Below are 27,454 nucleotides of genomic sequence, written 5' to 3'. Positions count from 1 at the left end.
TCAGCTGATGATAAATGCTTGTAATGGGTCAGCTGCGGGGGGGATGTACTGTGGTAAAGTGGACACAATCATGTGCCTGTGGCTAATTGTCCTAGACCAGACACTGCCCGAAGCATAAAGATTACATAAATCTGCACTGTAAGTCCATCACAAAAAAACAGAATACATTCAAAAATCTATTTTAGTAGCAGAACGTATTTTTTTCTCTTTATACACTTTTTTTGTTACAGTTTTGTCATAGGTGTATGTTTTCTGTTTCCTTTGTTTTGCAACTTAATCTTGTTGATGAAATAAGATTATGTATTTTGTTTTTTCTGGTGTGTATATATATATGTGTGTGTGTGTATGTGTGTGTAATTAAATATTTCCTGGTGGGCTTATATATATGATAAATTAAATATTTACCTGTAGTACTTTAACAGTTTTTTAACACTAATAAACAATGATATACAGGTAGTCCTCAACTTATGACCAGAATTGAGCCCAACCTTTCTGTTGCTAAGTGAGACATTTGTTAAGTGAGTTTTGTCCTATTTTACAACATTTTTTTTACCACAGTTGTTAAGTGAACCATTGCAATTGTTAGTAACATGGTTGTTAAGTGAATCTGGCTTCCCCATTGACTTTAGTTGTCAGAAGGTGGCAAAAGGTGATCACATGACCCCGGGACACTGCAATTGTCATAAATATGCATCAGTTGCCAAGCATCTAAATTTTGATCACATGACCACAGGGATGCCGCAGAGGTCACAAGTGTGAAAAATGGTCATAAGTCACTTTTTTCAGTGCTGTTGTAACTTTGAATGATCACTGAATGAACCATTGTAAATTGGGGACTACCTATAGTGGAAATTTTGGCATTTTTAAAAAATAAAAAGTAATAATTATATTTGATATCATTAAAATAAAAACATACTCTACTTGGAACCTCTAGTAATTTCATATTGAGTATTCACATATTCACAGTTTATTCACAGATACTGTATTTTTTTTTAAATATAACTTTGTTTTAAAAAAATGATTTTAATGTGACAAAAATTGTCTAACCTTAATATCTAAGAAATTAATTGCATTTGAGCTAATAAAAAACTATCAACTAATACAATACTCTGGCAGTATTCTTTTATAAATCAATACAGTTGCATTTTTAAAATTAGGAGTGTGCGATCATTATCAGCTATCTTTTAAAAAGGACAAACTGTTGATTCTGCTAAGCCATTATAGACTAAGCAGGATCATTAGCAGATTTTTCACTAGACATATACAATGGAAAGTGTGGGACTGAAATGTGCGGGAGCGGCAGACAGCTTTCAAGAAGACATTCTTTTATAAATTAATGTTTGATTCTATAACGGTTAATAAAGGAGTATTCTGTTTGATCAGATTATTTTATAAGATCTTCACTGATTTTATTTATTTATTGTAACATCTTTATCCATCTTTACTTCAGAAGCTCAATGATGTACTTCCATCACCCATTTCTCCCCACCAACTCTGTGATGTATGTTCCTTCTAAGAAAGAATGTGTTTCTGTGGCCAAAAGGGCAGGTGCTATGGAGTATGGGCAGGCAGGCCACACACAAAAAAAAAAAGAATGAGAGCAACTCGTGACCTTCTGTCTGCTTCCCCACTGACTTTGCTTGTGGGAATCCAGTAGGAAAGGTCACAAATGATGAACATGTGATTGCAGGACACCACAACTGTCATAACTGCAGGCCAATCGCCAAGCACCCAAATCATGATCAGGATGCTACAACAGTCACAACAGTCCCCCTGTTTGGTGCCACTGATTAGCTGAATAAGTGGTCATAACCTGAGGACTACCTATAATCCTATTGTTTTGTATCATTTTATGTTGATATGATTAAAATAGTTTCTCATGCTATGCTTATCTTTTTATCATTTACGTGATATGAATCACTTTCTATCTCTAGCTCACTATAAAATTGTCATTTTATGTGCTTTTATAACCTTTCAGTCTATAAATTTCCAGCTTAGGGAAACTGTTTTTTAAAATAGGAAAACCTAACCCAGTGTCAGGAGAGTGATAGAGATTAATTTTTTTCTTTTCAAAGCCAGGATTCCAGTTCAGTCTTTCCATTTCAAAATGAAAGGAGGCCTTGGCTTTTATACAAGGAGGCCAGAATTCAAAGCCCTAAGTAACAAATTTAATAATCCTGGAATAATCATTCACCTAACCTATGCTACAAGATTGCTGGGGGCAGGGGGAGATAAATCTTTACCATAAGGGAAGACAAGTATTTAAGATTTTTTTAAAAAGAAGTCATTTTGTCACATAGTTTAAACATATTATAAAATTTATCCCCATTGCTTCAATCTTCAATCTGAAAAATGAAAGATATTTATTACTAGATTCTAGTAATTAGAATCTAATAATAGACTATTACTAGATTATCAGATTGTCTGCTGTCTCCAATTTTGTTTTGCAGTGAGCAATCAGAAGACAGCTTCCATATTACAGGTAGTCCTCAGTTTGCAACTGCTTGTTTAACAACAATTAATCAACACAACAGCCTGGGAACAGGTACTCTACAGCCCATAAAGCACTTTTGGCCATCATGAAACTCCCCATCACATGACCACATTTCAGGTATTGGCAACTTCTTTGCATTTATAACCCATGCCCTACAATCATGTGATCTCCGTTTGCAATCTTCTTTGCCAGCTTTCCCAGAAAATCAATGAGGAAGCTGGCAAGAAATGTTAGATTTGGGGATTGTTCCCACTACGTGCTAAGGGATTTCCCCCCTCCCCCTTAATTCTGAAACTAAATAAATGACCACTGCAGTCCAGTACTAGCATTCTCCAGGTCCAGAAAACCATAGGTAATCTAAGGGTCAGCACCACAAGTCTGTCTTACCTCTAGACTGTCACTGCCATCAGCTTCTCTGTCTATAATGTCAAAAATATCTTCATGGATCTTTTCTCCCTGTAAATCATGTGACAAGACTAAATATTTATTCTAAATTTAGTTATAAATCCAAGTTCTTTTTTTATAAACTTAAGTTTATAAATCAATTAATTTTTATTCAGGTCATAGACCAGCAAATAAAAGCATTAAAACAATGAAAATAGTAAAAATAAAAATAAAAGACAGAATAACATATTGTGATTGGTGGTGAACAGTGGGCAGTTAAAGTTTATCTAATTTTACATACTGCATAGCAGAATTTGTCCACATTCAGAGAAACTATTTCATACTGAGCTAATTACAGTAATTGCATGTAAAAAAGAAAAGATGTAATTCTCAGATCACTTTATTAGGTAAGATATTATAAATAGAGTCTGTGAGTACTTTGTCTGGGAAATAGATTAAATGCAGGTATAAAATCAATAAATATAATGATGAAACTGATTTGGATGTGTATTTTTCGGCCAGGTGTTGAAGAATAAGGGCATGCCCACAAATAGAGTGTCCAGATTGAAGGCCCTAGCTCATTTACCAGTACATGCTCTGAGTCAATACAATCAAGTAATTTATTATATAAATGTCTAACATAGACTTATTATACTTAAAAGGCTGATAGTTAGCAGGCAAGTCTCAGATGTCATTTTTGTAAATAGGCACAATAATTAGGCCCCAATGCTCTAGAATTTATAAAGTCCTATCAATATACATAAAATGGCGGGGCATTATTTCATAGTATTTCAGGTATAATAAAATCATTGCCTGGAATTTTACCAGACTTTAGCTGATTAATGAGCATCTTTGTTTTAGTATTTGTAGCTGGGGCCCAGTTTGAGAATAGACTGTCACTGAGATGTAAATCGAAGTCAGGAAATTCTTCTTGTGAATGTAATGTTTTTAAATGGTCCTCCCATACAGAGGCAGATATAAAATAAGGAAGGGAGGTTCCAAAACAGAGTAGAGTTCTTGGCATGCTACTAAGATTATAAAATTATGCATGAGAGAGGAATCAAAGGATGCTTGCTCCAAGCTTCTTGGCTACTTTACCTGTGAAAAGCCACTAGCCCAGTTATTTCCAGCTCCACCACCATGCTCGGATAGGTATAGGTTCTCAGGGTTGTAAAGGTTGGCATATGGAGAATTCAGAATGGAATGGATCACTCGTGGCTCCAAGTCCAAAAGAACAGCTCGTGGAATATAGTGTTCATCATCTGCCTATAAATAGGGAAGAAAATGCCATAAACAACCTGCAAAATTACCCTTCAAATTTGTTGAAATTCAGCTCCCATAACCCTTCAGTCATGGGCAATTGTTATGGGTAACAATTGGCAAAGACTAATCTGCACAGAAGAAACAGTGACCACTAGAGGACACAGTTAATACTCGTTATGTTTCCTATATTTTATCCTTTTGGATTTTGAATACATATCTAAACTATTGAAGGCAGCTAGTCCCTGATATATTCAATAATAGTGATGAAACCAGTATTAATACCAGGGAATAGCATACACACACACACTTATTGAATTTATATTGCCACCTACACACACACACACACACAAACACATGTAGAGGTAAAGGACAAGCAGTGATCCTTTCAAGGCAGTGAAAAAGCCACTTTGCATATTTTAAGTTGCGTACAATTTTTAAGCTTAGTAAAGTACTGTTGTGATACATTTTCTCCTATATATTATTTAAGAAACAATAGCAACAAGCTCTGTGTTTATATATGCTTTCTACTGTATACCAGAGATTGAATACCTATGAATGTATAGAAACAATATTAAATAATCTGTGCTATCTCTTACGTAACGATTTGTGAAAATCTGAAATTGGAATCTGCATATGTAGTGAATAAGCTATTGGATGCTAGCTTTACTAACTGAAGTGCTGGGTTGCTCCCAATATTGGATTCCTTACTTTTTCTTCTAATTTTAATATTATTTTAAAATTACTATTTTCATTCATGATTAAATATACAGGTTATACCAAAGTCAGGTCAATTAAGATTTTTTTCAGGAAAAAAAAGGTATTACTGTATTTAGAAAAGTTCTCCAAAACATTTACTAGATATCGGATTCTACCTGCAAAGTATTTAAAATGTTTTCCTAATACTTAGCAGAAATCTGTTTGCTTTAGCTTAAGATAATCATTATGTACCATAACTGTGGAAAATAAGATTGGGTCTCTCCCCGAATGTTATCTTACCACTTTCCAGTCTTCTCAAAGTACTCTTGACCCCTCTGGAGAACATCAGAGAATACAGAGCTGAGAACAAGGGTTTGGTAACCTTTTTTTCATTTGAAAAACTCACCAGAACTCTTAACATTTCAGATCTTTTAATTAAGGTCCTTAAAACTGAATTTAAACTCAAAATCTTCAATTTTAGAAAGAGTTCAGTTTATGGAATGAAACAAATATAAGCTTCTAAGCCATGCTTCTCAGGAGAACAGCCTCCATAAAAATCAGGTATGATTGTCTGATTGTCTGAAATGATTGTCCAAAAAAACTAATTCTACATTACTAATAGCCATCCAGATACACTTGGTGGATTCCATCCTTTTCTGATATAAAAGCTTTTCAGAAGTCAGTAAAACACTGGGAATATATCATCGTCCCAGATGAGTTATCATATTAAAAGCAATAGCAAACCAATTATGAAATAATAACTCATGCTTTCCTAATCCTCCTTCAATCAATTAAGTCCAAGGCTAATAATACAAAGTCCATTACAATGCCCCTAAAGCCCATGAAACCCCCAAAACAAAAATCAAAATCTCACAAGATATTTTAGCCTTCTCCCATTAAGATAATGTAAGATTTTGAGTAGATAAACAAAATCTCAGGGTTTTAAAAATGCTAGATGTATTTTGATATATTCATTTATTATTATTATTTATTTATTTATTTTGTCAAGCACACATTTGATAATATACATATAAGTATAAACATGTTTAGTAATACATGAAATACATGAATAAAACAAACATTAAGGCAGGGACAGTAGGCATGTTGTTGCACTTATTGATGTATTGATGTATCCAATGTGTTGATGTATCCAACATAAAAAAAAATCGCTGATATCATTTCTAATCCACTTCATCTGCCAGTCATTATGATCCACACTTAAATTTAGTTCTTGTACCTTTCTTATTTCCTGTTTTATTCACTGCACTTTATATTCTTCTCCCTAAAAATATAGACTACTGGACTCCTTTACATATGATGATGCTAACTTGTAATTTAAACACAGAATTACTCTGTCTTTATTCCCTTAATTTTAAAATACCACTATTGTGAAGCACTTCTAATGCCAACTCTAGTAGTGCCATTACCCTAGAGAATAATAAAATTACAGAGTTAGAAGGGACCTTGGAGATCTTCTAGAATCTAGTCCAACCCCTTGCCCAAGCAGGAAACCCCATACCATTTAAAAGAAATGATTGTCCAATCTCTTCTTAAAAACCTCTAGCAACAGAGCACCAAAACTTCTGAAACCACTGACTAATTATTATCACCAAATTAAATTAAATTTTTCCTTAAGTCTAGGTTGGTTCTCTTTGATAAGTTTCCATCCCTTACTTTTTGTCCTGCCTTCAAATGCTTTGAAGATTAGATTGACTTCTTCTTTGCCCCTTAGATATTGGAAAATTGCTATTGTATCATGTCACCCCTTCACTTTGCTAGACTAGATATTCTCAGTTACTGCAACCATTCTTCATATTTGAGCTTCCAATCCCTTTGTTGCTTCTGTTCTTTGTTCTTCTCTGCACCGTCAAGAGTTTCAACACCTTTTTGGTATTGTGATGACTGAAACTGGACACAGCATTCCAAGTGTGGACTTACCAACGCATTATGAACTTACACTTCACATGATCTTGATTCTATTCTTCTGTCGATGCAGTTTAGAACCGATTGGCTTTTTAGGCAGCTGCAGTACACTGACATATTTAAGTAGTTGTCCACTACAGCTCCTAGATCCCTCTCACAATTACTGCTATTGAGCCAGGTACCATCTATTTTATATGTATGCATTGCATCTTTCTTGCATTAAGTGGATAACCTTACTTTTCTCATCACTTAATTTCACTTTGTTAGATAGAGCCCAGGTTTCAACTCTGTCAAGATCCTTCTGGATCTTGAGCCTATCTTCTACAGTTGTGACTATTCTTCATAGTTTGCTGTCATCTGCAAATTTGATTAGATCCCCTTTTATCCCTTCATCTAAATTGTATATGAAGATATTGAAGACTACTGGGCCTAAGATAGAACTTTGGAGTATCACATTGAATGTTTTCGTCCATGTAGATGTAGTTCCATTAAGGACTACATGTTGAGTGCAGTTAATCAACTAGTTATGAATCCATCCAATGGTGCTATTGTCTAATTCCATTTTTCAATCTTATCAAATAGTAAGTTATGGTCTATTTTACCTTACTGAAGTCCACAGCATTTTGCTGGTTCACTAATGTAGTTACCATGTTTCTCCGAAAATAAGATCCAGTCTTATTTTTTGAGGGAAGAGGGGAAAATAAGCACCAGGTCTTATTTTCAGGGAATGTCTTACCCACTTACCTTAGGACTGCCATAGCCAGGCCTCGCATGCCTGGACACCAGTTGTGTCACTCATCGTGCCTGTGCTGAGTCTGCATGGCGTGTTGTGCCATTGTGCATGCGAGTGGCAGCATGCAACGTCCTGCCACAAGTGGCTGCAAGCAGCCATGGAAGTCAGGAAGCAGCACAACAGATATCAGAGCATGGGAAGCTTGGCTGCAGCGGTCCTAAGGTAAGCGGTTGTAGGGCACATGAGCAGCTCCACCCTCCCAGCTTAATTTTTACACATGCGCCCTGCCCTCTCATACAACCAGATCATGCACAGGGCTTAACTATGTCTTATTCTTGGGGTAGAGCTTATATTAGGCACAGATGTGAAAATAGGGCTAGTGGTTGTTTTTGGGGTGGGTCATATTTTCAGGGAAACATGGTACTTTCTCAAAGAATACAAGGTTTGTCTGACATGGTCTGCTTTTGACACACTCATGTTGGCTTCTACAGTCCTTGAGTTACGAATGTAATGGAGCCCGCAAATTCCATTCGTACCTTGAGGATTCACTCCCTGCTTTCGCCCAGATCATTCCATTTTTGCCCACGCATTTACTAATTTAATGAATGGGGAAACGCGTGGTTCATTAAGTGCATGGGGTATCTTAGGGTGGGGAAGGCCATGGGGGGGTCGTGATGGAACAGGCCCCCAAGGCCTCCCCAACCCACTAAAATATCTCATCCTTCCCCCTCCCTTCCGTGCCGGACTCACTTCCCTTACAAAGATATGTTTCCTCCCTGCCACAGTTTCTTTCACTTTAAGGGAGAGAGTTGATGGAAAACTGTTTGTGGTGCTTGTTTCATACTCCTAGCCCATCCTCTAACTCCTTTCCGCCACCCCTGGGACACTTTTTGCCCAGATGGGAGATCTGATGGTGACTGGAAGCTTCATCTGCATGCAAATGGGGCCTTTAAAAACAGAGGGATTCACTCCATTTTGAAACACTCCACAGGTGCCTATGAGGCCTTTGAAAATGGAGGGATTCATTGTGTTTTGATACACCCCATAGGCACCTTTGAGTCCTTTGGAAACAGAAGGATTTGCTCTATTTTCAAAGGCCTCATAGGTGCCTATGCGGGGTTTCAATATGGAGCAAATCCCTCCATTTTTAAAGGCCCCAATTGCATGCTGATGAAGCTTCTGTTTTCCAAAGACATTCTTCCCATTTCTTTTGAGGTGTAGCCTTACCAAAAGCCCCCCATACAAGTATTGGAGACAGTAGTCTAAGAACCCAAAGTTCTCTAAATGGAACTATCTCCTAAGCCAGTGATTTACTTCAAAATTGAATACAGGTAGGCCTCAACTTACAATAATTCATTTAGTGACTATTCAAAGTTACAACAGAATGGGAAAAAGTGCCTTGGGTCCCTTTTCAAACTTACGACTATTGTAGCATTCCTATGGTCATGTGATCAAAATTCAGGTTCTTGGCAACTGGCTCATATTTATGACCCCAGTTGTCCTGGGATCATGTGATCACCTTTTGTGACCTGCCAAGCAAAGTTAATGGGGAAGCCAGATCCATTTAACAACTGTATTACTAACTTAACAATTATAGTGATTCACTTAACAACTGTGGCAATCATAAAATGGGGCAAAACTTACATAACTGTCTTGCTTAACAATAGAAATTTTGGGCTCGTTTGTGGTTGTAAGTCGAAGACTACCTGTGCCCAAGTAAAAACAGGAACATATGAACAGCAAAAAAATACAATGATATTCTGGTCTTTGATATCAAGCTAAGGTATATCTGCTTATATTAAATGACTAAAACTTCATAAGGCCATCATAATCTATGATCAGGTGTTGGTATCTCAATGCTTTGATCATGGCTATTCTTGTCCAAAATCAGACAGATTTTCATGAAGAAACACCAGAATAGTATGACACTCGACTGCCTCCGGAAAATAGGTGTTTAAAAAACCCCATTATTTTATTTAATAGGAATGGTTTACATCTACCAGTACTCTAGTTTATATAGGTACAATGGTTTGTACAATCAACCTCAAATATACAACAAAGGTAAACATTTTTTACCTATTGTAGAAACAATACTTTACAAAGTTTCTGGTGCATAAATGAATTCATCAATTGTAAACTGTCTTTTTAAATCTTAAGGGTTTTCAACCAAAAGTTTATTTACCCCAAAATTGGACGACTTTCCTAAAACTATTAAAAATAAAGCAAACATGAAAACATTGAGATCAATTGTGGATTATTTTTTAACGATCTTTCAATCCCTTGCACACAACCCACAGACCCTAGGACAGGAATGGAAGAAAGAAAAATATTTTACCTGATAGAAAAAGACATCCTTCCGATCAGTGCCTTCTGTGGCAAATTCCTCTACAATACCTTCAGGGCTAATACCATGTTCAGCGCAGAGCTGTTTCCAAAATTCAAACCCAACTGTAAATGCATAAAGTACAAAATTAGGTGGGTTTTTTGTATCCTACTAGAGTCAGAGTGAAATGGTTTCAAGAGGCAATGGAGAAATATGGTTTTTATTAAGAATTCCACATCACAGTATTCTGATATGACAGTATTATTTTTGACATGGTTCTTATGCCATTTCCTATACTATAGAAACCTGGAATTGCCTCAATTATGTTTTGCTCGATTAACAGCCAGGGCAGAACAGAATAGAATAATAGGCCTGATGATGGCAGATGAGATTCTGCCAAACGTCGCTACAACTTTAAAAGCACAACTATAATGAAGTGGGAAAATACCCGAACAAAGCTGAATACCATACATATAGATACAGGCGAAAACTTAAGAAAACACACACACATATATACATATATATATACATACATACATACATACATACATACATATACATACATACATACATACATATACACATATACATATACATGCATACATATATGTATATATACACACACATATACACACACCATAGACCTTTTCTCTTGGCCTTACTTTGGTTGCCACATTGCCCCAGCTGCAGAGTAATAATCTCCCGCGGCATAGTGAGTGTGGATTAAAATCCAAACCCTCTTCTTCTGGAGTTAACACCGATGCTTCCCTAAGTTGTTCCCGCTTTCCTAAAAAAAAAAAGAAGAAGAATATGCCGTTGCTAATCGCGCAGCCGCTTCTCCTATCTGCTAGCTTTATTTTGGCAACACGCATGCGCTGAAGCAATTAAATTTGAAGCGGGGGGTGCGCGCGCACTTTTTCCGTACAACAAGATGTCGCATCTAACATTGTCACTTCCTGTGATTTAGAGCGGCACGTGAGCGGCCATGGGAGTGTGCGTAAATTGGTGGGGTAGGGGCTGCGTTCGAGCTGTAAAGGTGGCGGCGGCAGCGGTAGCAGCAGTTGTTAACGAAGAATGGTAATCCTACCGTTTCTTCCAGCGGTCTCTCAGTGATGCTGGGCGAAGGAAGAATGGCAGCGGCGGAAGTAGTAGTAGGCAGCAGTAGGCAGCCACACGGCGGCGGCCTCGTTACTGATGCCCAGGCCCCGTCCTCGGAGCGGGAGCAGCGGGTGCGTGCCTTGAGCGCCTTCTTGAGGACCCACCTCGGGCCTTACGAACCGGTCTTGACAGCTCTACAGGCCACGCTCACCTGGGAGAAGCCAGCAAGGAGCGCCTTTGTCTGGGTTGTTGCTCATGTAGTTTTCGGGTGAGCAGCCTTACAAAGAAGGATGCGGGGATGTGGAAATGGAGGGATTTCTGGGCACGGAGGAAGAGGAACAACCGTTTCGGGACGGAGGGTGAAAGTCTCTGGTTGCGGGCTTTGGTGCTCTCTGAGTTGTTTGTTTTCATGCAACCCTGAGCTACAAATATTTTCCTTTATACATACATACATACATACATACATACATACATACATACATACATACATACATACATAGTGCTGGGCTTTGTACTAATGGAAAAGATTTGAAGTCGGGGAGAAAGGGTGCAATAATGTTGATGTTGTGTACACTGTAGAGAACGTAAGATGTCATTCACAAGGTTCTGCTCACAACAGCTCTGATTCAAAAGCCCCACATAATTAGGAGTGCAAAAGATTAATCCTATTTTCATTATTATTTCTAATTGAAAGGGAATGGGAAAATAAGCCACAGAAAAACTTGTCCTGGGCCTAAAACACTATTGTTATCTTGTGTGTGGGGGGGCTTATTTGAAGTTAAAGTATTTATGTAAAAATCACTGTTTTAGTGCATACTTACCAAAAGAAGCCTGTAAAAAACATTACCTACTTAAACGGCCTGCTTGGCAAATTGAGTTCATGAAGTTTTGCTTTTTACTGAAAACATATATAGGTTAAAGGGAGTGTTGGCTAAATCTAAATTGGAATTCTTTATAAATTTAATGGAGTTGATAAAATGCTGTTTTAGGAAAAGGATGTCATAAATAAGTTCATAGTGCAGCAAGGTCAGTAATTAAAGAAATACAGAGGTTTTCCATTCTTTTTAGCAATATCTTTTGAACTTTAAGTACTTTTATAGATTTCCTTTCTGTTTCTTAAGCTGATTCTTGTTGTAGAGCGGCGGAAGATACGAGGCAGACACCAGCTCTAACAGTAAAGGGCTTTATTCGAAGAATAAAGGGTTGCCGCAGCTGCCGGGGCTAACAGGCAGATCAGCTGGCAGCAACAGCTGATGCCATTTGACAGCTCCTTTTATAGCTGGCTGTCAAACGGCATCAGCCAATGGGAGCGATCGGCACTCCCGCCAGAACGGCGGACCAGAGTGGGGACTTCCGTCAGTTCTGTGAATACAACAATTCTCATCACCACCCATGAAAAAACCATGTTGTTGACCAGGCAGATCTGATTCCATGCTGTAACTGACTGTCCTTTCTGATGAGTTATTCTAGAGCAGGGGTCTGTAACTTTAAACACTCAAAAGAGCCATTTGGATCTGTTTTCCACAGAAAAAAAAACACCAGGAACCAATAATTTAACAACAGGTGTGACTGGGTAGGTGTAACCAACCCAACATCACTCATTCCCACCCAGTCATATGACCCTCCCCCAGACACACCTACCCAGCCAGTCAGTAGGGCAGAGAATTGATTATTTGCCCCTCCTGGCCCCATCGTGCCCCTCCTTCCCAGCCATACCTTGCCACACTTGGCCTCAGGTGTGCTGTTCACCTCTCTCTCTCCTTTTCCCCTTCTCTCTCTCTCCTTTCCTTTTTCCCTTCTCTCTCTTTCTTTTTCCTTCTCTCTCCTCTCTGTCTCTTCTCTCCCCTCTCCTTTTTCCCTTCTCTCTTTCTTTTTCCCCTTTCTCTCTCTGTCTCCTCTCTCTCTGTCTCCTCTCTACTTTTTCCCTTCTCTCTCTCCTCTCTCTATTTTTTCCCTTCTCTCTCTCTCCTCTCTCCTTTTTGTGCCCCCCCCCCATCTCTCTCTGGGTCTCGCTGCCAAACAGATTACAGCAGAAAACGATGTGCGGCTACTTCCGGCTTTTGTTGGTGCTGGAGATGCATGACCGTCTCTGCCCTGAGACACTAGCCTCACCCATGCCACTCTCAAACCTTTGCCATACCTGGTGTGGGGGAAGGAACCTCTGAACAGGTGCTGACATTCGCAGGCCAACCAGCCTATGAGCAGCTTGCCAATGATCACCTTGTCAGCAGAGAGCTAAACACCAGCTGGCTGGAGGGGAGGTAGGGCATCACAACACAGGTGGCCTGCTGGCTCTGCAGGAAAAGCAACTGACATCCAGGAGGTCCGGCAAGCTGACGACTCCACTGCTGTTGCCAGGGTCCAGTAGGGGATAGGGTTGCATTGAGGCTCCATGCCATAATGGGCTCCAGGAGGAGGAAGGGACCCCATGTCTCCCATTGTGAAGTGCGCTAAATTTCACTGTGTATATAAGGTGCTGCGAGAGCAGTGAGCAGGCTATGGTGGCGGCAACAGCAGTGGCATCAGGAGCCACAGCAGAGGGTTGAAAGAGCCACATGCAGCTCCAGAGCAGTGGATTGCCGATATCCATTCTAGAGGAATCATCTTGCTGGGTTGTTTCCCACTTCCAAAAAGTCATATGTTCTACTTCAACCCAAAAGAAGCTGCAGCTTTCACTTCTTGAATAATTGAATTGTGAAACAAAAATATAAGCAGATAATAATGGAACAGAAGATTAGGTCAGGGAACTAGTGGAATATTTATCACACAGTTGAGGTTGAGAACTTTAAGAAATTTTTGAAGTTTGGTCTTGTTACTGTGTAGCAAAAAGTTGTTTTTCTGAAAATGCCATTGGATCGTATTTTATTTGTAATGTGTTATTTTCTGTGTTTATTGAGAAAGAAAACATTCCAAGGCATGTTCATTCTACAAGGAAGATAAAAAACAAATCGCCATTGTTATAAATGGGAATTTGAATTCTTTGAATGAATTTTTCTGTTTTGATTAAATCATTGTAAAATGAACGCAGTTAATGTCTTAGCAGTTCAAATTGTTGCAATTATATTTGCAAGGAATTGATGATATAGCTCCTATTCGCTCAGGAACAAGCATGTTTTCAATTCTTTTTTCATAAAACATGCTGATTTGATGAACATTATTGAGTGATACTGTCTCTCATAAATTTGACACTAATGCTCAGTTTAGATTTGGCTTTAAAATAATTACTCTTTTAAAAAGCATTGTCACTAATACTAATTCCAACAATGAGAATGTACTTAAGTTATTTTTTTGGTTTTATTGTGTAATCATCCTTAATACAACATTATAGATTGATACAATGTTCTTTCATAATTATACAATATAAAATTGATAACACTGTTATATTTTTAAAACATAATTTTTATTCAAAGATTTTATATTTTTTTAAAAAAACTGGAGAAACATAGAAGATATTTTTAAGCCAAAAGTAAATGTAGCCACGTTGATCCAAAAAAAACCCAACTCATTATATGAAAGTCATTATGCCATCAAGAGCCATGGTGGTGTAGTGGTTAGAGTAGAGTATTGCAGGCTACTTCTGCTGACTGCAGGTTGCCAGCGATTTGGCAGTTCAAATCTCACCAAGCTCAAGGTTGATTCAGCCTTCCATCCTTCCGAGGGGGGTAAAATGAGGACCCAAAATTGTTGGGAGCAATATGCTGACTCTGGAAACTGCTTAGAGATGGCTGTAAAGCACTGTAAAACGGTATATAAGTCTAAATGCTATTGCTATTAAAAGGTTAATGTGCTTTCAGGTTCATCTAAATCATTATCAGTCTTTTTGTTAAGTCAAAACACTAAATTAAAAATACCTTAAGTTAAAAAAAAGCTAATTGAAAAAAATAATGCAAACCACCCAATTTAGCAAAGGTGTTGTCCTGTGTAATTTATTCTTAGAGCTATTTTAGCTAGAGTTGGAGTTTTGTATCATATCATTCAAAACTGGATTAAACCTTAATTAGGAATTTTAATTTATCTAAATCCAAAACTGGATTAAACCTTAATTAGGAATTTTGATTTATTGAAAACTATGGAAAGTGAAAGAAAAAAAAATTAAAAGTTCATTGGGTTATTTCTGTTCAATATCTTCTGCTCTCTGGCAATTTAGAGTTGGTAACAATGCAGCATTATTTATCCTGACTTCTGTTTGGTGGCCCAGTTAAGTTTTCCTGTTCTTTTTATATAATAATCCACTCTTCAAAAAAAAAAAAAAAAAAACCTCTTGCAATAACCGGATTTATTTTCCTTTAGGTTTTTTGCCCTGACCTCTCTTCATCTGATATTCTTAGCTGCGTTCACCCTAATACTAATAGTATGTTTAAATAAGTGGAAGAATAGAATCTGGCCTGAAATAAAAGGTATGCTCACTTTCCTTTTGATAATTATATCTCATTTATAATTTCTCATCTACTATCATTATATAATTACCAGGCTCAAAATCTGTAACTGGAGGTAAATGAGAATTTTGGAATTTCTCAAGATTCTCTGATACGAGAAAATAATATTGGTGTGCCTCCATCAGGTTGTACAAGAAAGGATTGCTTACACTACTAGTCTGTACACAACAATATTAAGTGAGAAAAATAATAGTATGTTACAGCTACAGTAAGCCAACTTTTAGAAGAAAATTTTAATAGTTTTCAATCAAAAATATATTAATATTGGATACAAGAAGTAGCACTATTCATTTTTAAATGCCTGAATGCATAGAAGATAATTTGCCACATGGAGTCCACAATTGAAAAAAAATATGTAGTATAGTCCAGTCTGGGAGGATTTTTTTTTTCTTATGCTATGGAACTGTAAAATTAAAATATATATTCAAGTGTCATAATATAGAAAAAGGCAACATTCACTTCCCCCAAAATGTGGATCAAAACCTGTTATAAAGTTGTAATTTTTGTGTACCAAAAGAAAAATAATGTAATAATTATTGGAGAAGTATCAGATTTACATTTAGATTTAATTAAAATAAACATTGTTAAATTAAATGGCAACATGCCATTCAAAAGCCATGTGCAACCTTCAGCCTAGAAAAAATTATGTAGCCCTGATAGAGCATGCTAGTCATGAGTAATACACCTGGAGGGCACCATTTGAAGAAACAGGCATATATTATTGTGGACTCAGGAAATCAAGATTGAAATTTTAGATTCCATAGAACACAATAAGATAATTTGTTGAGGTAATCACCTCAATGCATGTTTTTTTTAACCATTTATTGAATAAACCATAATTATTGATAAGCCATTTGCTACAAAATGCAATTCACATGTTCACAGAATATACCAAGTAAAAGCCAAAAAAAATGCATTATGGTTTAGTTAATGTTGTATATACTCGGCCGTATACCTTCAATCCAATCTCTGTCACTAAATTCTTCTAAGGACAAACAGCTGCTCTAAGTTCCTTAGAAAGATTAAAGTCTAATAGATGTTTAAATGGTTTCTTCCTAAAACAGTTATTCACATTTATTATAGGCCAACAATATTTTTCAAAGGTAATGGACAAATATATAATGTATGACTATAAAAAACCCATTTAGTTTCTTCCCAGTAAACTGGTAAAGACCCAAATACCAGTCAACTTGATACTTGTTGATTGAAGAATAGTAGATCGGCCTGGATCTTAACTGAAATCTCTATATTTCCATAATGCAGTACTATCAGTCAAATGTAATGATATTTAGTAAAGGCAATTGCATTATTTTCTTAAATAACTGCAGAAGGAAGGGAAGGAGGGTATGTAATTGAGTTTCTTAAACAGTTTACCACAACGTCCATTCTGTTTTCCATTCATGACTATCAGTAATAAAATGCCATGTCAACTTACATTTTAATTATTCAGCTTAATAAATTTCCAGGCATTATTTTTACAACTAATCTTGATTATATCTTTAATGTTTTAGCAGTAAGACCTGATCAACTAGGCAATGAAAGGTATGAAAAATCAAGTCATCTTAATTATGCATTTTTATTGTCTGTACAGGTAGTCCTCAACTTACGACCACAATTGAGCCCAAAATTTATGTTGCTAAGTGAGAAATTTGTTAAGTGAATTTTGTTGTGACTTTACAGCTTTTCTTGTCACATTTAAAATGAATCACTGCAATTGTTAAATTAGTAACACGGTTGTTAAGTGAATCTGGTTTCCCCATTGGCTTTGTTTGTCAGACAATTGCAAAAGGGGATCATATGATCAGGGACACTACAACTGTCATAAATGTGAGTCAGTTGCCAAGCATCCAGATGTAAATCACATGACCATTGGGGATACTGCAATGGTTATAAGTTGATAAAACAGTCGTAAGTCATTTTTTTTCAATGCCGTTATAATTTTAAACAGTCACTAAGTGAACTGTTGTAAGTTGAGAACTATCTGTATATACAGCTTGCATATTTGTTATAATTAGCAAGATAAGATATTTAAATACTGGTTTAAGAACAGACCTCTTATTTCTAAAAATAAGAATTCAGCGAATCTTTTCTTTTTGTATATCTAAGTCAGAAAACATGTATTGTTTAGGAGTAAGATTAATATTCTGCAGTAAAAATCAGTTGGATCAGATGGTATGCCATATTAAGTCTCATAAATCTATATGAATAAACATGTAGTTTCCAGTTTTCTTGAAATAAAATACTAAAAGTTTGAAAAAAATATTTGTGGCTACTTTTTAATTGCTCTGAGTACATAGTCAAGATTGTTTACTGGAAATTGGTTAGTCTTTCAAATGCAAATTAGAACTAGAAAGATGAATTCTTTGGCTCATGTCCAATTTAAAGTATTCACAAAAAGTCCCATTAACTTCTATGCATTTGCAAAAATGCCATTTGTTAAAATCTATTACTGCTGTAACTGATTCTTAAGTCAGAGAATATTTTCTGTGCTTAAGTACCTATGCATTTTAATGAAAAGGCAGATGACATTTTATTGGGAGGGGGGTGTCAGTATACCACAGTAAAAATTATTTTATTATTATGGATTTGAGCAGGACAAATAGCACTTTAGCTTTTATCTGCAAGATGTACATTACAAATATTAATGATCTTTGTAAGTGAAATGCAGCTATTTGAAAATTGTACTGTGTGTATTCGTATTTTACAATCAAGTAAAATGTACTCTATTTTTTCCCCAGCTGGGGCTTTGTCCATCCTCGACTTTTGAGTGTTCCTGAACTATGCCACTTTTTGGCCAAAGGATGCATCACAGGAGATAGCTTCATGAGAAGCCTGCTGAGTTTCAAAAAGCAAAATCCTGGCAAGGTGAAAAACAATCCCAAGTAGTAGTAACAACCATGTGTTAATTGTGGGATGGGAGAAAGCTATCCCAAAGCAAAAACCTGAAAAAATGAGGTAGTTGAATATTGCTGCATAAGAATATGCTTTGTAATTTATATACATAAGAAAAGGGAAATTGGAAAAATAAGGGGGTACAAGAATAGAGAATATAGCACATCCCATTTTTATTTGACGCAGCTTTCAACCAACAACTTGCTCTGATTCTGTCCCCCTTGCCTATATGTTGAAGGCAACAGAAATTGATACTTCTGCCATGCTCCAGCCTCAGTCACATATATAATTTCAGTTTGATATCACTTCTCAAAAAGCAGTTTGTTGACAGCAGTCCAAATATACCTACAATTGTCTTGAGTCATAACCAGTTTGCCTAACACAAACTGATTTCAAGATTTTGTTTTGTTTTTGCAGTTCTGCCTTTTAGCTTGTGGTGTCCTTACATTTTTGGCTGTCTTAGGACACTACATCCCTGGTGTCTGTCTTGCCTATCTTATAAGTGAGTATCAAGGGGACAACTGGATACTAAAATACTTTTCTTAAAAAGGGGGGAAATCACGTATAAAGATTTTAAAATGCAGGGTCAAAAAGTGAGTTAACTGTGCCCAATTTGAATTTGCTGTGGTGCATTGTAAAATGTTCATTAATAGCAACCTCAAGTTTTACCCACTTGTTCCAAAATGTTTCCTGGAGGTGTTTATGGAATAGTAGTCTTCTAATCACTCTTTTTCTCCAGTGCTTTCTTTCTTATTGTGGCCACTTGCTGTATATCATAACATGAGTCAACATCTGTACACCAAACTACAGCCAGCTCTGCAACGATTAGACTTCAGTGTTCGTGGTTATATGATGTCCAAACATAAGGAGAGACAGTGTGAGTCTGAAACTAACTTTCACCATTATTTGAGTGCAAGAGTCTCTCTTTATTTTACATTTTGTCTACTATATCTTTTTGATGGCGCATGAAAGACTTGGCATCTTTATGCTTTGGATGAAATTATTCAATATGCTTATGGAATATTCACAAACATTTTCCTATCCTAAACATTTTTGGGGAGCTGGCCATTTCTTGTAGATGTTCAACTTCAGGAATCTGATTCTGTAAATAGTCTTGTTTTGGTCCTTCTTTCTTCAATTTACTTTTGTGAAGATAGATCTCTAATTTCATTTTAGCACATCACCACATTTGGAGGGAGCATTCTGCTGGAGCTGATGAGAGTGACAGTGAAGAAGAACTTGCTGCTTTTTGTCCTAAGGTACAAGTAGCACAGACTTTGGTAAAGGGTGGCATATTGTTGAAATTTGTGGAACGAGTGCAATGGGGAGAGATAGTAATGTTTCCATGACTTGAACAATGAAGTATTTATAAATTATTATTATTATAATAGAGGTGTTTTTTTTAATGATGCTATTGGATTTGTTTTGTAAAAATTGCATCTCGGGTACAGACTCTTGCTCCTTGGAGTAATTAGATTTTCACCAAAGCCAGCACTTTTGTTTTTATAGCCTATGGGCCAGTGATCCCCAACCTTTCTGGCTCCACAGACTGGCGATGGGGTGGAGGGCATGCACAATCTAGCTCCCACACATACACAAATGAAGCTTTGTGCACTCACCTGCTGCTTGCGTGGACCAGGGGTTGGGGACCTCTGCTGTAAACCACATTTCAACAGAATACAGAGAAGCAGACCAAACTTGTGACCATTCATATTTATTAAAAGTTATTCAATAAACATACACCAAATCAGCAAAAAATAAATGTGTGCAGTAGCCATTATGGTGGTTGCTTGCTTGCTTTCAATGTTTTTTTTTATACTTACACATCATTGTATTCTCTGGTATGATTCCCTTAAGACAATTTTGTTGTTATCTGTGAAGTCGTGTCCGACCCATCACAATCCCATGGACACCGTTCCTCCAGGCCTTCCTGTCCTCTACCATCCTCCGGAGTCCATTTAAGCTCACGCCTATGCTTCAGTGACTCCATCCAGCCTCCTCATTCTCTGTCGTCCCCTTCTTCTTTTGTCCTCAAGCTTTCCCAGCATTAGGCTCTTCTCCAGTGAGTTCTTCCTTCTCATTAGGTGGCCAAAGTATTTGAGGTTCATCTTCAGGATTTGTCCTTCTAAAGAGCAGTCAGGGTTGGTCTCCTCTAGGACTGACCGGTTTGATCGCCTTGCAGTCCAAGGGACTCGCAGGAGTCTTCTCCAGCACCATAGTTCAAAGGCCTCAATTCTTTGGCGCTCAGCCTTTCTTACGGTCCAACTTTCACAGCTATACATTGCAACTGGGACTTGACTATACACACTTTTGATGTCTCCTTTTTAGTATGCTATCATAGCTTTCCTCCCCAGGAACAAGTGTCTTTTAATTTCTTGGCTGTAGTCCCCATCTGCGGTGATCTTGGAGCCCAGGAAAATAAAATACTACCTCCATTTCTTCCCCATCTATTTGCCAGGAATTGAGAGGACCGGATGCTATGATCTTAGTTTTCTTAATGTTGAGTTTCAAGCCAACTTTTGCACTCTCCTTCTTCACCCGCATCAAGAGGCTCTTTAGTTCCTCTTCACTTTCTGCCATTAGGGTGGTATCCGAGGTTGTTGATATTTCTCCCGACAATCTTAATCCCAACTTTTGATTCATCTAGCTCCGCCTTTCTCATGATGTGCTCTGCATATAAGTTAAATAGGCAGAGCAACAGTATACAGTCTTGCCAAACTCCTTTCCCAGTTTTGAACCAATCAGTGGTTCCGTGTCCAGTTCTCACTGTTGCTTCTTGACCCACATATAGGTTTTTCAAGAGACAAATACGCTCATCTCTTTAAGAACTTGCCACAATTTGTTGTGATCCACTCAATCAAAGACTTTAGCATACTCAATGAAGAAGAAGTAGATATTTTTCTGGAACTCCCTAGCTTTCTTCATGGTCTAGCGTATGTTGGCAATTTGATCTCTAGTTCCTCTGCCTCTTCGAAATCATGCCTGTACTTCTGGTAGTTCTTGATCCACATACTGTTGGAGCCTAGCTTTAGGGTTTTGAGCATAACTTTAACATTTTGAATAGCTCAGCTGGAATACTGTCACTTACACTAGCTTTGTTGTTGCTCAGATTTCCTAAGGCCCATTTGACTTAAGATTTTAGGATGTCTGGCTTGAGGTCAGTGACCACATCGTGGTTATCAGGGAGTTAAGCTCGTTCTTGTATAGTTCTTCTATGTAATTTTGCCACCTCTTCTTAATCTCGGTCCTTCCTATTCTATTGTTTTCCTCTATTTCTTTGCACTGTTCATTTAAGAAGGCATTCTCATCTCTTTTAGCTATTTTGTGGAATTCTGCATTCAGTTGGGTGTGTCTTTCTCTTTCACCCTTGTCTTTCGCTTCCCTTCTTTCCTCGGCTATTTGCAAAGCTTCCTCACACAGCCATTTTGCTTTCTTGCATTTCTTTTTTGTGGGATGATTTTAGTTGTTACCTCTTGTACAATGTTGAGAACCTCCGTCCATAGTTTTTCAAGCATTCTGTCTATCAGATCTAATTCCTTAAATCTATTTGTCACCTCTACTGTATATTCATCAGGGATACGATTTAGTTCATACCTGAGTGGCCTAGTGCTTTTCCCTACTTTCTTCAAATTAAGCCTAAATTTTGCAACGAGAAGCTCATATCTGAGCCACAATCAGTTCCTGGTCTTATTTTTACTGACTGTATGGAGCTTCTCCATCTTAAGCTGTAGAGCACATAGTCAAACTGATTTCTGTGTTGACCGTCTGGTGATGTCTATGTGTAGAGTCATCTCTTGTTATTGGAAAAGAGTGTTTGCTATGACCATCATATTCTCTTGACACAATTCTATCAGCCTGTGCCCTGCTTGATTTTGTACTCCAAGGCCAAACTTGCCTGTTACTCCGGTTATCTTTTAGCTTCCTGCTTTAGTTTTCCAATCCCCCATAATGATAAGGACATCATTTTTGGGTGTTAATTCTATAAGGTGCCGTAGGGCTTCATAGAACCGGTCAGTTTCATCCTCTTTAGCACCAGTGGTTGAGGTTGGGACTTGGACTACTGTGATGTTGAATGGTTTGCCTTGGATTTGAACTGAGATCATTCTACCATTTGGGGGATTGTATCCCAGTATTGCTTTTCCTACTTTTTTATTGACTATGAAGGCTACTCCATTTTTTCTGAGGAATTCTTGCCCACAATAGTATACCTGATGGTCATCTGAATTAAATTCACTCATTCCTGTCCATTTAGTTTGCTGATTCCTAAGATGTCAGTGTTCAGTCTTGTCATCTCTTGTTTGATCACATCTAGCTTGCCTTGATTCATGGATCTTACATCAAAGGTTCCTATGGAGTATAGATCTTTACAGCATGGGGCTTTCCTTTCACCACCAGATACATCCACAGCTGAGCGTCCTTTCAGCTTTGGCTCAGTCGCTCCATTCTTTCTGGTGCTAGTAATACTAGCCCTCTGCTCTTCCCCAGTAGCATATTGAACACTTTCCGACCTGAGGAGCTCATCTTCTAGCATCATACCTTTTTTTCCTTTTGGGACTGTCCATGGGGTTTTCATGGCAAAATTACTGGAGTGGGTTGCCATTTCCTTCTCCAGTGGATCATGTTTTGTCAGAGCTCTCTGCTATGATCTGTCCGTTTTGAGCAGCCTTGCACGGCATAGCTCATAGCTTCACTGAGCTACGCAAGCCCCTTCACCACGACAAGGCAGTAATCCATGAAGGAGCTTAAGATAATAAAAGCATTTAAATATTTCTTGTGCAAATTTTTATTTATTCGTATATAAATCAATTGTTAGTACATAATATTTAAATTTCATTTTGGGGGTTTTTAAATATGATTATTTTTGATGCTCTGAACTCTTCAAGTGAACTATTGAAGGAAATAGAATTATTTATAGTTCTGTAAAAATTGGCATAGTTAAGTGGGAGCATCTTACAGTATATATAATTTTTATTTTGCTACCCAATTCCCAATAACTTCTTGGTTCACAACAATCAAAATAAAGCAATAAAACAAATAAAAAGAAGAAAAAGGATGACAGGAATAACTAAATGTATGTACAATTGCCTTTGTCAAAAGTATTCAAACCTTTTTCTCCCCCCTACCCCAAGTTGGATGATGCTGTGGTTGTCAAGCAGCTGACTTTCTCCGACTCTGAGCATTCTGATGCAGAAGTGTCTTATACTGAGAATGGGACCTTCAATTTATCCCGGGGCCAAACACCATTGACAGAAGGTTCTGAGGGTAAGTAGATGAATGGGGAAAAAAATACTAGATGCATTTAACATTAAATATCACTTAAATCATTTTGGAGGTCCATCCGGATAAAAAGGCAAAACCAAACAAAAACCAAACAGCTACCTACTATCCAATATGAAAACATGATAGAGCTGCTCTAAAATGTTTGCACTTAAATTGGATGTTGAGGAGTGACTCTGATATGGGAAGATAAAAACTAAGATCAACTGACTTCTTTATTGAGCAAGAACCTTGTTTCACAACTTTCTAGGATAAGAAAGTATCTGTGTCAGAATGAGTTTAAAATCCATTTGTCAGTTAAGGTTAGCAGACAGCAGATAGATGAGTATTTGGTTCCTCCAATATTTTCTATATGCTGTAATTCAGTCTGTTTGATTTTTATGTTCCTCATGTACGGAACTCAGTTCTACTGTAAGGTTTCAAAATACTCATTTTCAGAATATCTTTCACTTACTTTATTGTTTAGCCCTTGGGCCATATCAAAGTGCAAAGTTCCAGACACAAATTATTATCTTTATTTGTAGCCCAAAAGACATTTTGTCTGAAAAAAAAATACAGTTAAATGACAGGAAAATTTGTTCACACATATACAGAGACATGAATTTAATTATCCATTAAAATTCTCTTTAGACTTTGATGGCCACAGTGATCCAGAAGAATCTTTTGCTCGAGATCTTCCAGATTTCCCTTCTATCAACCCTGAGATGACAGGCATAGATGATGAGGATGACACCAGCATTGGCATTCCAAGCCTTGCCCCCCATAACCAGGCCCAGGAACAAAACCAACAGTCTCATAAACAGGAAGCAGTGACTTCAGAATTCCTCCTGAGTGAGCTTCCATTAATGCATAATCTGACAGATGACTTAGCTGGTTTTGTGACCAGGGGAATGATTCAGCTAGCCTTATCAGGAACTTCCCAGTCTGCTGTGCATAGCAACAGACAGCAGCGAAGTGCCAAGGCCTTCCTTCGGACCTCCAGCTCAGAGCTGGATACAGATGCTGAAGGAGATGATTTTGAACTATTGGATCAATCAGAGTTGAATCAGATGGATCCTTCAAATTCCCGTGGTCAATAACAATTATCTGGCATTTGTTTTCTGGCTCCTTTGTTTAATGAACCAGAATTAGAAGAGCCAGGTGCAGGAATAAGATGCTACCATACAGTTTTCGTGTCTAATCTGGCTTGGCAAATTTGGGAAATTGTATAAATTTTAGAACAAAAGACTACTATCACAGAATCCCAAGAATTTGGTTACTGGATTTCTTGTAACCTATACCTTTGTACTTTGCCATATGTTGCACTCCTAATTATAGAAAAGAAAAAAATCCTGCTGCCTGGTTTATTAAATCGCCCCAGTAATAGGCTTCAGATCTTGAGAAACAAGTCAGAAATTGTCTTGTATTTAACAAATTTAAGTTCTTGAGCAATTCAGGTGAGTATTTTTCCCAGTTTCTGATTTAAGATTTAAATTTTCAGTACTACTACCGGTAGAAATATATATACACAGAGACACTGTATATGTGTTTGCATCTGTATATACATAAAGCTCCCAAGACCTTAGAGGTATTAGAAATTATTCCTACCTCTAGCAAATATTTGCATGTAATGATTCCAAATACATAATTTATTTAAATCCTAGATAAAGTATTCTCACACAAAATAATAGTAATAATACACACAAAGAGATATCTATAAACTTTTGAATGAAAATTTCTTACCTTATCTCCACAAAGAAGTCATCAAGTCTTTCTAATTATATTGGTTTCAAAATTGGATTATTATATATAAATTACTTAAGATACCCAGCAAGCAATCTATCATTCTGATCTATCCCACTATTGTTGACATGCCATTATTTCATGTTGTGTGTAGCTCTCAGATGGATTCCTACTTTTTAAAGAAAAATATATTAAGGAAGCTAATTTAGATTTCCACTGAAAAATGACAAAGATCAGAATCCTAAGAACAACTGCTCCAAATTTTGAATGCAGTTTTCAAAATATAAAAGTGGGCTACACTGTCTAATGATAATTCTTTTAGGAAAATTCCCTAGGAATACAAAATGGGAACAAAATTACATCAAGGGGAAAAGAGACATGTAATTCTGAGATAGCAGGAATGCTCTATTTAAAGACCAATTTCATCAGACTTAATAATAGAATAGTTGGTATATCTTGGTTGTACTTTTTGCTTTACTGTGAAGGTACATTCCATCTAGTAAAACATCTGCTAATATATCAATGTTATAAATACTATGGTACCAGGTCTGTTCAGAATACTGCTTACCTCTTTCTGTTTTGAGTAAGACCAGCAAAGGATTTTTTTTTTTGCTGCATTCATCTTAAAATAGTTTTGCGGACCTTACAAAAAACAAGCTTTCTTTAAATAGTTCATACTGTGAAGATCTTATGAATTAATTATTCTGGTGTTTTGTAATTTCCTATTCAGAATTCCATATACAAACTATTTCTATACTAAACAATTGGAATATTGTACCTTAGAAGCAATTATCCTTGATGCAAAGCCATCCTGGTGATTCTCTGAACAAAAGAGACTTGAATAAGTGCTGTGCTTTTATATTTTAAGGGATTATTTAGTTTATTTGAACTACTTACTACAACTTGTGCATTTGCATATCCAGTTAGAAGGTTTTGCTCCATATTTCTATAGTAGCTATTCAATCTGTATCATTTTTGCAGGCTCAGTAGTTTTGACGTTTACTATTTTTTCCCAACATACAGCATTAAAAGACCTTCATAAAATACTGCCTATTGTTTTATTGGCCAGTAGTACTGTGATGTTAATGCTATATGACTAATAGCACATTCTTGCAGAGAATATTTGAAAAGATAATACATTGTAAATTTAAAACAGCTTGGTTTGGGTAGCATTTGTGTGGCAATATCACGGTATTTAATTGACTTTTTGAGTGTTTTTAAATCAGCCAATATTGTAAAATATTTATAGTAAATGGTCTCTGAAATTTTTTTTAAGTAAATAAATTTTTGATTTAAAATTTATTATTTATCGTAGAAAACAAAATACAAAACAGTAAAACAAACAAAAAATGAAACAAAATGGAAATGGAAAACTGACTACTTTATTAGATTTTATGTGATGTAGAATAGGAAAAAGTTTAGTGCAATAAGACTATCCAACACTCCTCCATTGTATTAATAGTTAAAAATATTTTAAACATTTTGTTGAGTGTTTCTATCTGTGTATCTGCTGCAAAATAAAGTATTTGTCAAAAAAAAACCTTGTTTGTTTCATTTCTCTAGCTCCAACAGTAAGAAATTTATTTGAATACTTTCCACAGTGTCATACAATTGTTAACCTAGCTCACCTATTTTTTCACTGTTTCTCATATAAACAAAACATATGTTAACAATTTAATCTGATAGTTATACTCACATATTGTACTAGGCCATTTAAATACTAGTTATTGGAATATGATGTATTTATGTACAAAAAAGATTTATATCCTGCCTTTCCTCTAAGAGTGCAGGATGTGTTGTACAGGGATCTTTCATTTTATCCCTGTTAACCTTATGTTCGCTTGAGATGAGAAAAAGTGATTTACCTAAGTCACTTAATGAGAGTGACTGAAGGTAAATTTGAACTTAACATTACACTGGCTACTTATATATGTCCCTTTTTTGAGAAATTTGTTTTTTGAAAGGTTTTTTAAAATGTATATTCTCCCATTGTTTTACTATCCATTATCTCTCAAAAGTATGGAAGCCCAAGAGGACTTAAGTTCAGTTATCTTTGCCTTCCAGCAAAAGTGCTCCAATTTCTATTCAGCTACTGTCATCATTGAGGATATGGTGAGCTCATACAGGATTGGAGCACCAACAAAGAACCATTACTTTTGAGTTCCTGCTCTTTTCAACCTCTGAATTGAGCATCACATCTTGAGCAGGACAGG

At 36.8% G+C, this 27,454-nt stretch overlaps 2 protein-coding genes across 2 annotated transcripts in view; one reads left to right on the top strand and one right to left on the bottom strand.

The window, feature by feature from the left end:
* The window catches only part of TUBG1 (tubulin gamma 1), a 32,153-nt gene extending 21,440 nt beyond the window's left edge, over nucleotides 1–10,713 (bottom strand). Inside the window, exons 1-4 of the mRNA XM_026679829.2 lie at nucleotides 10,479–10,713; nucleotides 9,829–9,941; nucleotides 3,977–4,144; nucleotides 2,882–2,950 (exon numbers count right to left, since the gene is read on the bottom strand). Of these exons, the coding sequence (XP_026535614.1) occupies nucleotides 2,882–2,950; nucleotides 3,977–4,144; nucleotides 9,829–9,941; nucleotides 10,479–10,527 (399 nt within the window). The 5' untranslated portion in view covers nucleotides 10,528–10,713. The remainder of the gene's footprint in view (nucleotides 1–2,881; nucleotides 2,951–3,976; nucleotides 4,145–9,828; nucleotides 9,942–10,478) is intronic.
* A 68-nt stretch (nucleotides 10,714–10,781) lies between these two features.
* RETREG3 (reticulophagy regulator family member 3) lies at nucleotides 10,782–26,781 on the top strand. Its single transcript, XM_026679827.2, has 9 exons — nucleotides 10,782–11,182; nucleotides 15,205–15,311; nucleotides 16,862–16,892; nucleotides 18,089–18,215; nucleotides 18,660–18,744; nucleotides 18,982–19,119; nucleotides 19,419–19,501; nucleotides 23,372–23,504; nucleotides 24,150–26,781. The coding sequence occupies exons 1-9, from the start codon at nucleotides 10,929–10,931 to the stop codon at nucleotides 24,596–24,598; spliced, it is 1,407 nt and encodes a 468-aa protein (XP_026535612.1). The 5' UTR covers nucleotides 10,782–10,928; the 3' UTR covers nucleotides 24,599–26,781.
* The last annotated feature ends 673 nt before the right edge of the window (nucleotides 26,782–27,454 follow it).

This window comes from Notechis scutatus, chromosome Z (assembly GCF_049901735.1).
Source record: "Notechis scutatus isolate UNSWTSFEM ecotype Mainland chromosome Z, rNotScu1.2, whole genome shotgun sequence".
In the NCBI taxonomy this organism is placed as follows: domain Eukaryota; kingdom Metazoa; phylum Chordata; class Lepidosauria; order Squamata; family Elapidae; genus Notechis; species Notechis scutatus.
Note: the sequence above shows the minus strand (reverse complement) of the source record. Positions and strands in the feature narration are given on the sequence as shown.

What these genes read in the sequence shown, in the direction of transcription:
- RETREG3 (XM_026679827.2), top strand. Translation starts at nt 10,929, where the DNA reads ATGCTGGGCGAAGGAAGAATGGCAGCGGCGGAAGTAGTAGTAGGCAGC. An exon ending in AATCTGGCCTGAAATAAAAG is followed by an intron (nt 15,312 to 16,861) that starts GTATGCTCACTT and finishes TTAATGTTTTAG; the next exon opens with CAGTAAGACCTGATCAACTA. An exon ending in CTGTCTTGCCTATCTTATAA is followed by an intron (nt 18,745 to 18,981) that starts GTGAGTATCAAG and finishes CTTTTTCTCCAG; the next exon opens with TGCTTTCTTTCTTATTGTGG.